Here is a 12,228-nt window from a genome sequence, read left to right on the forward strand (position 1 = left end):
AAAAGTGGGTCATAAACTAAAAAAGCAATGCGAAACATTAACTGTACCATATAGCCAGCCTCCATCACGGGGCAAGTGGGGACCTGCGCAACATCGTAAATCAGGCTTGAAATGTAACCTGGCAGAGTAAAGGTTTCTTCCCCTGCCAATACGATATTATGATATTGGAAAGCTTTTCCGGAGAGCCCGTGCGTCATGCCACTCTCTATTAGGTGCTATTTTCGTCCTGCCCTGGAAGACATTCATCCACCATCTACCTATCCTGACAGCACCCAATAAACCCACCACTCCCATTCATCTCCACCCACCTCCACGTTTCCCCCCTCCCTCGATCTTTCCCTCTGCGCGTCTGTTGCCAGCCAGCCGTGGTGAGTTAAAAAACATGTGAATTGTGTTTGCTCGTCCAGGTGGATTACATAGTGGCATCGTGATACTTTTGCCAGCGCACGTTTAAGACTTTTTTTCATTACTTTTGTAGAGACTCGGTTCCTGTGATCTATTTAGATCTGTTTCTTCAAAGGAAAGGTAAGTTATTGCCACTTTCTAAAAAAAATAATTTCGTTGAACTTATGGCGGATTGTAACTGCTTTTGACTAATGTGACAGATGATTTAAAGAGGAATCAATACAGCAATTCTTGTCTCTGAGCGCCACTGGAAGCCGAAAAATCCACGTTTAATGCAGCACTTTGGACTCAGACTCCAGACCCATCTGTATAAGAACTATTGCGGTTCAGTTTTGGATGGTGCGCGTTTGGAAAGCAAAGATATACTTTTCCGTATGAAATTTGCAAAAAACGAAGAGATGTCGGGTCATATTTTGAAAATATTGGTGGGCAATAGCTGTATGTTTGTCCATTTTTAGAATTAGTTAAACTGGCACAAAACTGTCGAAAAGATGCGCGTAACTAAAAGCTTCACAATATGTGCGCACTCCTCCACGATTCGGTCTGCTCTTTCTTTTTGTCTGATACATTTTCATGCATGATGGAGATCCGCTTGTTCTTCCTCCTGCCTCATACTGAGTGCGTCAGTTAGATAAGGTAGGATACTAATGTTGTTTTTACAGGATACTTCCTAATTTAATCAATTTTCACTCTTTTTTCAGCGAGCACTGATATGTTTTTTCTCTCTCTTTTTTCATTTTTACGATCACTTAAGACATTGGTGAAAGACAACTTGTTTTTGTTTTTATTATTATTATTATTTGTTTGACGCGGGACTTTAAAATGGGTTTTCTCGAACCACAGTTTGCAGATATATTGCAAAATTATTGAGATCTGAATTCACAGAAATATTTTTTTTTCCCCCCATTTGGATTTGGCTTCAGATGCATTAAAATAACCTGACGAAGAGGGACTCCTTAAATTAACAGCTGGATATTTGCGAGAACTTTAAAGGAGCTGCGTAAAAACCATGAGGTTTAAATGATTTTCTACACTACATGACAAGCAGTTGTAGGTGAAAATAACGGTAAGGTGTCTCTCACCAAACTAAATGAAGAATAAATAAAATAATATTACTGCTTTTAATGGGATGGGATTGTTTGTCTTTTTTTTCTCAAATACAAATAACTGGAACTTTGGGTTACATGTTCCTGACTGTGGTATTGTCCCACTCATAATTAGTCTGGATCTTTATGCCTGAATAAAACATGGATCTTTGCACTGTTCAGCTTCTGCATTACTTATATATGTACTGCATCAAAATACATAAAGTGACAACAGATATCTTTTCCTTTGTTTCTTTGAAGTTGTCTCCATGAGTTTCCAGCCTGCGTCCAGTAGCACTTGATCTGGGCGGGAAGCGGACGAGAGGAAGATGACGATCCACGCCGAGGGTCTCGTGGCTATCGTGGTCTTCTATGTCTTGATTCTGTTCGTGGGGATCTGGGCAGCGTGGAAGAATAAGAACTCTGGTGTTGGTGATGGCGGAGACCGGAGCGAGAGCATTATGGTTGGGGGAAGGGACATCGGGCTGTTTGTTGGTGGATTTACAATGACCGGTGAGCAGGTTAATTTTGTGCATGTTGGTGGCTGTTCAACATGTGCAGTGTGCGTGTTTTAAAGTCATGAGATTTTTGCGTCTTTTAAGCACGGGTTCATTCACTGCCGCAACTTTGTAAATTCGTTATATTTCAGATACATTAAAGTAATTATTTTTAAAATAGATTTTTTGTTGTTGTTGTTTGTTTTTTTCTAAAGTAAATACGTTTCTTCTACTTCTTTAGCCACGTGGGTTGGTGGGGGTTACATCAACGGGACAGCAGAATATGTCTACCTGCCGGACTACGGCCTGGCCTGGGCACAGGCACCCTTTGGTTATGCTCTCAGCCTGGTAGTAGGTACGATTCATGCTCTTGCATTTTCTAAATATAATGAAGTAGGGAGAAAAGGCCATAAGGGAAAAGAATTAGAGTAAGAAGGTAGTAGGTAAACTGCTGGAATATTGTATATTGCTGTATCAAATCAGGGTGAAGGTTTTTACTCAGTTCTCCACATATTAAAACTGAGAGTGATGTCACTACAGTTTACATACCATTTTAAATTATTGTGATAATGCATGATGGATGCTGTTGCACTGTAAGAAAAACATGCAGACACAAGAACTTCACTCACTATGAAGGCTGCTGACCATACACACAAATATTGGCTTCAATAAATAATAAAAAAAAAAGAAATAATGCCATTTTTCTGCCTTGCCTTAATGTCTGACATCACTCAGGTGGCCTTTTCTTTGCCAAACCCATGCGATCACGTGGATACGTCACCATGCTGGACCCTTTCCAGCAGCTGTATGGGAAAAGGATGGGGGGACTGCTCTTCATCCCTGCACTCATGGGGGAAATCTTCTGGTCTGCAGCGATTTTGTCTGCTTTGGGTAAGTGATCTTGAGGTGGGAGCCCCACCTACATTGTTAATCTATATTTTAATTGCATCTTCATTTTAGAGTCATTATAACACCTGAATGAGATTAACACATTCTCAGATTTGAGTGCAGATTTTGGTTTAACTCTGAATGTTGCTGCCCAGGTGCTACTCTCAGTGTAATTGTGGACATCAACATCAACATGTCAGTGATTATCTCGGCACTGATAGCTATCTTCTACACACTCGTTGGAGGACTTTACTCTGTTGCCTACACAGATGTGGTTCAGCTGTTCTGTATCTTTGTGGGCTTGGTGAGTTTTGTATTATCATCCACTCAATATGTTTCAAATCCACAAATTTAAAATACCACCAAGAGATATACATGTAATTTTGATTTATAACATATAACAAATATTAAGATGAAATTAATTACATTATGAAAAAAAAAAATTATCGTGTAATATTTTCATTTTGGGTCCCTCTTCAGTGGATTAGTGTGCCTTTTGCCCTTTCCAATCCCGCTGTGTCAGACATCAGCGTTTCAGCCAAGAAAGAAATCTATCAATCTCCCTGGCTAGGGAAAATTAACCCTGAGGACCACTGGCTGTGGGCGGACAACTTCTTTTTGTTGGTAAGCTGTAACTTTCATTATAAGACTCTATATTACTATAAGTTATATCCCAGACACATGTTATTTCATTCAAGCTGTCAATATCCCAACCACACAGTTGGAAAAATAAAAGAAGAAAAGTACAAGACATTCAAGTTTAGTTTAGGGACAGACATCAGCTTGTATGTATAATTTAGATTGCTGATTAATGCTTGGAGAGTCTATATTTACGATGATGTTTTCGTTTCTAGATGTTGGGGGGGATTCCCTGGCAGGTCTATTTTCAACGGGTTCTTTCTGCCTCTTCAGCTACCTACGCTCAGGTTCTCTCCTTCCTTGCCGCCTTCGGTTGCTTGGTCATGGCCGTCCCGTCAGTCCTCATAGGAGCTATAGGGGCTTCAACGGGTAAATTCACACCCACACATGCACCAAAAGCACAGTCATAGGCATAGATATCAGGTATTGATGTATTTAAAGCTAAATTAATGGCACTAATATTAATTTGCTCTGTTGTGTTGTGTTGTGGTCTGGCTACCCTGTTACAACAAATAAATTGATGACACTGACATTCAATATGTACATTCCTTGAGCCGTTGATACCCTGCAATGCCCTGAGTCTGAGAAACCACACTGCACAGCCTGGGGCCTCACATCACAGCTGCATTTTGTTTTACAGCACTGCATCACACACCAGCAACTGCATATACACACTGGCCATTTTGAACATGGACTATGGCTGAATCACTAAAGAAATGCAAGTGGGCATTATTGGAAGGAAAAGAAAGAGAGAAAGTGACAGAGCAAGAGATAAGAGTCAACAACGGACTGACTTTAACTGGCTTGAGAGAGCTCAGAAAAGAGACAGGGTGCATGACAGATGTCTGATTAGCCTTTGTTAGGGAGCGCCAAAGTGAAAAAATCTACCAAAGTTCAGATACCTATGTTGTTTTAAAGACGCACTACAGAACCTTACAGATTTTATCAGCATTGGTGGCTAATTTGACATTCATCTTGCATTCTACTGTACTGTGAGCTTTTCCAGCCAGTAAAACACAGACTTATCCTGACTATTGTCAGATCTCCTGCTCTGTCCCTTTCTTTCTTTGCATCTTATCCTCCGATAATGCGTCTTCAGGCGTTTCTTTGTTGAATCAGCCACGGTGAGCATTCAAAATGGCCGTTGTGTACTCAGGTGCAACGTCACACAGTGTCCCAGAAGAAAACGTTGTATAGAACAGTTTCTTGGACTCAGGATGCCACGTTTCCAGAAATGCACATAATAGATGTAACTTTGTCATCAAATGACTCTGGAACGCAACGCAGAGTTTAAGGTCAGAAATTTACTTAAAGTATCTTTAAAGGTGTAGCATTTTAACAAAAGCAAAAGTCAATGACAAGAAAATAATGTTTAATTAAAAAGTGTGTTTTGAATTTCCCACTATTTTCACCAGCTTGTGCGGCTTCTTTTCTGGACAATCTGCTCCAGCAGCTCCAGAGTTCCATTGTTTTGTTTACTCTTGTTCCTCTGAAGTCAACAATCATCTCTTTTGTTTTGCTTGTGTTCATAATAAGGTGATTGTTTCTACACCATTTCACAAATTGACTGACCAGTTTTTTGTACTCAGCTTCTTGTCCATCACTGATACACCCCACAACTGCAGAGTAATCAGAGTATTTCTGTAGATGAGATGATTCAGAGTCTTAATGGAAGTCTGAGGTTTACAGTGTGAAGAGAAATGGTGAGAGTACAGTTCCTTGTGGTGCTGACCACCATCGCAGACACACAACCTGGTGTGTAAGATGATGTAATGTAATGAAGCAATACAAGAACAGAATGGCCAGGTAACAATTTAAGCCAACCTCAGCTTTAAGGCAACTGAAAATGGGAACAAAGGAAACTATTGATGCCAGTGCATTCTGGGTTGACAATCAGAACCTCAAATTTCCACTAGCAACCAACGGTAAGCTACAAAGGGATTGGAGATGAGCAAATCATGTCACATGTTGTGTTATGAATGGTTTGCAGCTGGTGAGTCTGATTGCTCAAATCAGATCCATGAATGATGTGCATACACACAGACACACACAGACATGGATTAAACAGTTAATGAAACATCACAAGGCAACTGAAAGATCCAGCAATTTGATCCTTTATTCAAACTGTAAAATGTGATCAAAGAAAACACCATGCATTTTTGGAGCTTACTTGCCAGCAGATTATTTTTTTCAGATGTGTACATGTAGTTTTGTCTGTGTCTGGAGGGTAAGCAGCAGACGGATCCTCTCATGATGGGCCGAGAAGAGAGCCATCAAACCATACCGATTTAGTGAATATTACATCTGAAGAGGACCTAATTAATCTTGTTCTTGTGTAGTTGTTTCATGTATTACCGTGTCTGATCAGCCACTGCTTATGAGTACCCAAGGAGGAAAGAAAGGCACAGATTTTGCACCACTTAATGTTATATTGTAGCCTTTCTCTTATTAGTGTGGCTCACCTCATAAATGTTAATCAACAGAACAGTACTAGATTGATAATCTCTGTTGCATTTCAGCACACTGACACATGAAGCCCTTTTGTTTCTCGGTAACTAAAACATGTATCCACAGGGGGTCTTATAATAAGGTTTTAAGGTAGAATACTTTGAAAAGCTAAAGGGATCAATACAAAAAACAACAATGCTGTTTTTAGTCTATTTAGAATTACACAGGTTGGACAAGAACGTAATGTTGTTAATCTTGATATGTAAACAAATTCCAAGTACGGTCTGTTCACCTTTATTTACAGTGTGTTTTGTTATTAGTTTATGGAAGTTAGTGAGTTTTTGTACTGGTGATTTCTTTTTTAATCTAACTTAACCTCTTCTTTTGTTTTCAGATTGGAATAAAACTTCTTACGGTCCCCTTCCTCCGAAGGATAAGGATGAATCAGACATGATCCTTCCCATAGTGCTTCAGCACCTCTGCCCGCCCTACATCTCTTTCTTTGGTCTTGGGGCGGTGTCGGCTGCGGTCATGTCATCTGCAGACTCGTCCATACTGTCAGCCAGCTCTATGTTTGCCAGAAACATCTATCAGCTCGCATTTCGGCAGTCGGTAAGAACATCAATAACGTTGCTGTACAGTTTATGCCAGCATCACTCAACTAACTAGCAAGTCAGTAGCTTCTGCTTTCGGTCCTCACTACAACTCTTTCTTTTCTCCTTCAGGCCTCAGATCGTGAGATTGTTTGGGTGATGCGCCTCACCATCTTTGTATTTGGAGCTCTCGCCACAGCAATGGCATTGTTAACAGGATCAGTGTATGGCCTGTGGTACCTAAGCTCTGATCTTGTGTACGTCATCATTTTTCCCCAACTGCTCAGTGTATTATTTGTCAAGGGTACTAATACCTATGGGTCTGTGGCGGGCTACTTATTTGGTCTTTTGTTGCGCATTGGTGGAGGGGAGCCCTACCTTAAACTCCCTCCATTTATCTATTACCCCGGCTGGGTGACGGAACAGAAGATCCATCACCTCACTGGAGATGTAGAGTACTTTGTCCAGCAGAGGTTCCCCTTCAAGTCTGTATCCATGGTGGCATCCTTTTTGGCAAATGTGGCCTTTTCTTACCTGACAAAGTACCTATTTGAAAGTGGCATGCTGTCACACAAGTATGACTTCTTGGATGCTGTGGTGTCCAAGCATAGCAAGGAGATCATGGACAAGGCAACTCTAGTGACCAACCATGATAACATAATTCTTTCAGAGATGGCTCCAGTCAGGCAGGTCCTGGGTACTTCAATTGTTGGGACCTTCACCAACACTGAGGTCCTTAGTGATGATGGCGCATCAAGCCCAGAGTCTTTCCACAGCGACAACTAAATAACAATGGCACAAAGAAAACGTGAACTAAGCAATGTGAAGAGGAAGGAATAGTCAGAGGCATCAGCATCTTTCAGGAAACGTGCTACTGCCACACTGGAAGCTAAATCAGCAGAAATCTGCTCTGGCTTCCAAGTGACTCCACAAGTTTGTTTCATGATGGTGAAATGGTGCCTCCTTTCTCTTTCTCTCTCTTTCTCTTCATTTTTTTGTCTAGACCTAAGATACTGACTCAGTCACGTGTGCAAAGCATCCCATAGTCATTCTTGTGTTTTCTGACCACAATTCTGTGAATCAATCACTACAAATATTTTGATTTAGATGCTGCTACTGTGATCAGAGGAACTATCAATGGACAGTGTATGAGAATGTCAAATGGATTTATTGTGGGTCATGAGAATAGTGCAATATCTAACCAAAATACTGTGTCCACTTCTGCAAAGCATGATATTTGTATGTCAATGTACATACATATAGTATGTATGCCTGGCAACAAAGTGCTTCAAGAAAATGCTCCTGGGAGATTTTGCAGAGTTTTGAGTTTGCGTAGAGAAATTTTATTAATAGAGCAATAATATTTTTAGGACATATGTTGTAAAGATAGATATGTTGTAATGAATTGCAGGTTATCATCTGGTTTTAACTTGAACATTACTAGAATTTTGCTGAATTCATGTTAGACTTTCGCCTTGGTCTTAATCCTTTTGTTGTAGTTGGTCATTTCAGATGTGAAGAATGTAACACTGATATTTCCTTTGAAGATGCCAAATTGATGGATAAACTGAGCAAAATTTTAAGTTTAGTAACTAAAATATTTTAACACTCACTGCCAGCATTTATCAAGTTATCAGCTTGTTGCGAGATGGTTGTATGATCAAAATTAAGCCTATATGTAGTCAGTTCTTCAAAGAGTGGTTTGTCAGTGAAATTAAAGGGACAAACACCCCAATCAACAATATGATTGTATACATACATACTGTTTTTTTCACCCAAACTATTGTAAAGAAATTGTTAACATGGATGAAATTATAATATGAAATCCACCATGCCAGCCATGGTTCTTGTGAGCAAAGTCATGAGACAGTTAATATGTAGGACTTGTGAACCTGGTGCCCGGGACTGCAAAGGCAATCTAGCTAATTTAGTGCTTTATTAATCAAATTAATAATTATAACATTTATCTGAAAATATTTGGAACAACATTTAAAATTAAGTCAATTTTTTTGTACAAATTTCTTTTCCAGAATCAATCATTGTTACTCTGAAGTTGTGATTGGTAGCTAACATTTATCCTTTATCCACATTGTTGACCAAAAGGAGCGCTGTTACACATTTTTCAATTAATTTTAAACATTACACATTAAATGGGAGTTAAGTTGATGAATTATCCATTATTAATCAATTAAGCTGTCTTCTCTTTTTATTGTAGAAAGAAAACAAGACCATTTTACAACTGCTCTTCCCCATCATAACCATGTTTTCTGTGTTTTCAAGCTGGTCAAACTACCCAGAGTCATTAAGACGGTTTTTCATCTAACTAGCTGTAACTCAAGTAAAGTTATGTGTGATGGCATTAAGTGCGTTACCTCCATATCCTCTTTCTTTAAAATCAAAATCCTCCACTTTTTATAAAAGCCAATAACTAATGTAGCTAAAAAGAAAAAGTGTAAAGTAAAAGTTTTGAACCTTTACAGTGTTACAAACAACTATTTGCTATTCAAACTTTAAGTGTGCATTGATGTTTTTACCAGTGAAAAAACACCTGTGACTCAGCTTTGTGGCAGCCAGTCCTGCCACATGTGCACGGTAGTGCAAATCAATAGAGAGTAAATCATTCATCTTCATCATTCAACTAAAAGAGTCTCTGAAATATAGCAGCATTAAACCAGAGTTGGGCTTGCTCTGGTTTTGAGTTAGACATGAAGTTTTGGCTTTGGACACGCATGCTGTTCTAGAGCAAAATCAAATGGTTTTTTAAGGTTGTGAATTAACCTAAAGACAAAAGAAATAGCTATAGTTAAAGATAAAGATACATAAATCAGCCATAATATTAATACCACTAACAAACACTTCTCTACAATGGCAGCTTTCCTAAGCTGGACAGTAGTGGGCTTCAGAAAAACTGCTTAGGAAGGGCTCAAAGAACACAAATCTGAGGTGTTCACCTGGCCTTCAAACTCCATTGCTACCACGTTGATGGGATCTGATGGCATCTATGAGCTGCAAGCCTGACCTACAAGGACACCAACCCAAGAGCCAGATTATTTTTGTTCTGACTGGTCAGAGCTGATTTTACAGCAAAGAGACGACCTACTTGATAAAGGTGGTTTTAATCTTATGGCTGTTCAGTATGTACATGTCAGAATTAGCTCTATAGTTTTAATCTGAACTTAATATATGTACTGCTGAATCACAGTTACTATGGTAAAAGTTTATAAAATTAAGCTTTTAAAATGATCAGTGCAGTACAGTCATTGATATCACCGACTTTTAACATCGTCTCACACAAGAAACTGTTTTGACATGTGTGTGTGTCAGATGGTTTGTTTGCTCATCCTAAAGTTGTATCGACTGGCCAGTCACAGCAGTTTCACAAAGACAGGAAATGATTGTTCCTCCCAGGATGGTGTGAGTATCACCGGTCATTATTGATCCAGCCTCAAGTCGATTAGCTCTCAAGACATTTGATTAATGTTGCACAGATGTTCGAAACAACAGTTTATGAGAGTTTGTTAGAGTGTCTTATATGCATTGCTAAAAATGTCATTTTACTTGCTCTCATACAGAATTAACTTTTACATGGTCACAGGTCTTGCTGCTTTACGCTATCAGACACTTAAAAATCTGAGTAAAGACAATATTTAGCATCATTAAGTATTACTATTGTCTTGTTGATTTCACTGTATTTCCCCATTGTCAGCTTTGTTGTGGTTTGTTGGTGTCTTTCTGAATCTATGGACTTGCCCTAATCAAAAGGTCACTGGTGAGAAATGTGTAGGTTAGGAAATAAGCTGCAAAAGTGATAAAAATATTTTTCAGTGGAAAGATAAATCAGGTGATATTCTGCCTTATAAGAGGTCACTAACAACAAATGCACAAAACGGTGATTTTTAACTTGCTTTCAAAATTTAAAAAAAGTTAATGGATAACACAAAATAATAAAAAAAAAAAATGATGGAGAAAAAAAATACTTTAACATTTAACTCATGTGAGTGATTACATTACAATCAGCCTTTTCTGCTTCAAGAGTAGAAGTATGTCCAAAACCAGCTTGAGTGCATAGCATTCGATTTAAAAGCAAGAATTAAAACAACTATTTTTTTCTGTATATGACCAAGGTGATAAGTTTTTTTAACTCCTTTCTTAATGTTTTGTTTCCTGTTAATGATATCAACAAATTCTACAAGCTTAGAACACCCGTAGACACGTACACGAGTCATTTGCTCCAAATCAGTTAATGAAACATCTCTGCTTGTCCTTTTTTCTCCAAATGAACAGTTTTATCTAAGTTCTGTTTTTCTTCTGCATAGAAGGATTTCTCAGTCTCAACAACTCTAGCTCACTTAAAAAAGAAAAAACAGGAGTTTTCTTATTGAGCCTAACTTGATTCCTGATCTTCTGCATCACAGTGGTCCAGTCCACTGCCCACAAACCCCGATGACCAACCAGATCTCTGCAGTATCTTATTGGAAGAGTACCAGTTGGGGCTCCAATCCAGTAGGAAGCTGCATTGCAAAAGTTTATATGAAGTAGAGAATATGACAGAAATACAATTTTTCTTCTGTTGTTTCTCCCTCCTTATAGAATAAAACCTTTATCGTTTTAATCAGGAAGCATTTTGATCACTTCATTTGTTAACAGTTGAGAGATTAGAGCAATGTCCACCAAAACATGCTTGTTTTGGCTAAAGAGGTGAGACTGGTTACTGTAAATGTGTCACTGAGGATTTGAGTTAATTCAGTGAATGAAGTTAACTCCAATCCCTTAAGCTGGCAAGATGGCCTTGTAGTTAGTGTTTACCACAACTAGAGTATGAGGGGGATATGCAGCCATATCTGCTGAGGTACAGTCAGACCCAACCTGACCCCTAGTAGAACTGATGATATCCCAACTAAAGCTTCAAGCAAAGATTTTCATTTGAATGTTAAGTGTCCTAATCAGTTGAGTGTGTTGCAGCAAAGGTTCATCCACACACCTGTATACACACAAACACACACAAAAAAAACTCAGATGTTGGACTGATATATTTGTGGTTCCATGTTGTAAAAAAGAAACAACAATGCTGTATTTTTGTGTGATAAATGTCTAAATATATATATATATAAAACAAATAAGTATAAGAAAGAATTATTCTACTTTTAAATCCAGCATTAAAGATGTTGTTTGTCCATTTATTTATTTATGCAGTGTCTCCCACAGTAAAGTTGTAAACGTGAGGTCAGTTGAATAAATTGTATTGATTTAGTGCAGCTAATTTGGTCTTTCTTTTAAACTTCTTTTATATTGTGTTACATTCTGCAGATTGCATTATGTTTGATATATTTACGTCTATGTTTTTGATGGCTCATGATATGGGTACATTTCTGGGGTCAAATTTATTATTTTTTAAAAAGTTTAAGGACAAAATGTTGTAAGGTTTAAGGTTAGCAGAAAGACCATATCTTAGTGAGTAAGTGGTTATAATTAGGTGAGAATTTTTTTTCACATGATGACTCTAAGTCATTGTCTGGTGTTATGAGAACACAACTGAGCGTGTGTGTTGGCGGTCTACCAGAGAGTTTAATCTCGGGGTTGCCACCTGCTTGGAAGCATCAATCAAAATACCCTCCTCACAGTCTTATAACTGCCAAAACTGTCAGGCCTGTCAGTCTTCCTCAAACGCAAACA

The 12,228-nt window shown here is 38.6% G+C and overlaps 1 protein-coding gene across 1 annotated transcript; it reads left to right on the forward strand.

The window, feature by feature from the left end:
* Window positions 1–445: 445 nt before the first annotated feature.
* On the forward strand, window positions 446–11,663 carry LOC121649776 (high-affinity choline transporter 1-like). Its single transcript, XM_042000829.1, has 9 exons — window positions 446–525; window positions 1,752–2,003; window positions 2,229–2,342; window positions 2,723–2,878; window positions 3,031–3,179; window positions 3,356–3,499; window positions 3,730–3,883; window positions 6,357–6,574; window positions 6,688–11,663. Exons 2-9 carry the CDS (start codon window positions 1,820–1,822, stop codon window positions 7,339–7,341), a joined length of 1,773 nt encoding a protein of 590 aa, XP_041856763.1. The 5' UTR covers window positions 446–525; window positions 1,752–1,819; the 3' UTR covers window positions 7,342–11,663.
* The last annotated feature ends 565 nt before the right edge of the window (window positions 11,664–12,228 follow it).

Source organism: Melanotaenia boesemani, chromosome 12 (assembly GCF_017639745.1).
Source record: "Melanotaenia boesemani isolate fMelBoe1 chromosome 12, fMelBoe1.pri, whole genome shotgun sequence".
NCBI classification, from domain to species: Eukaryota; Metazoa; Chordata; class Actinopteri; order Atheriniformes; family Melanotaeniidae; genus Melanotaenia; species Melanotaenia boesemani.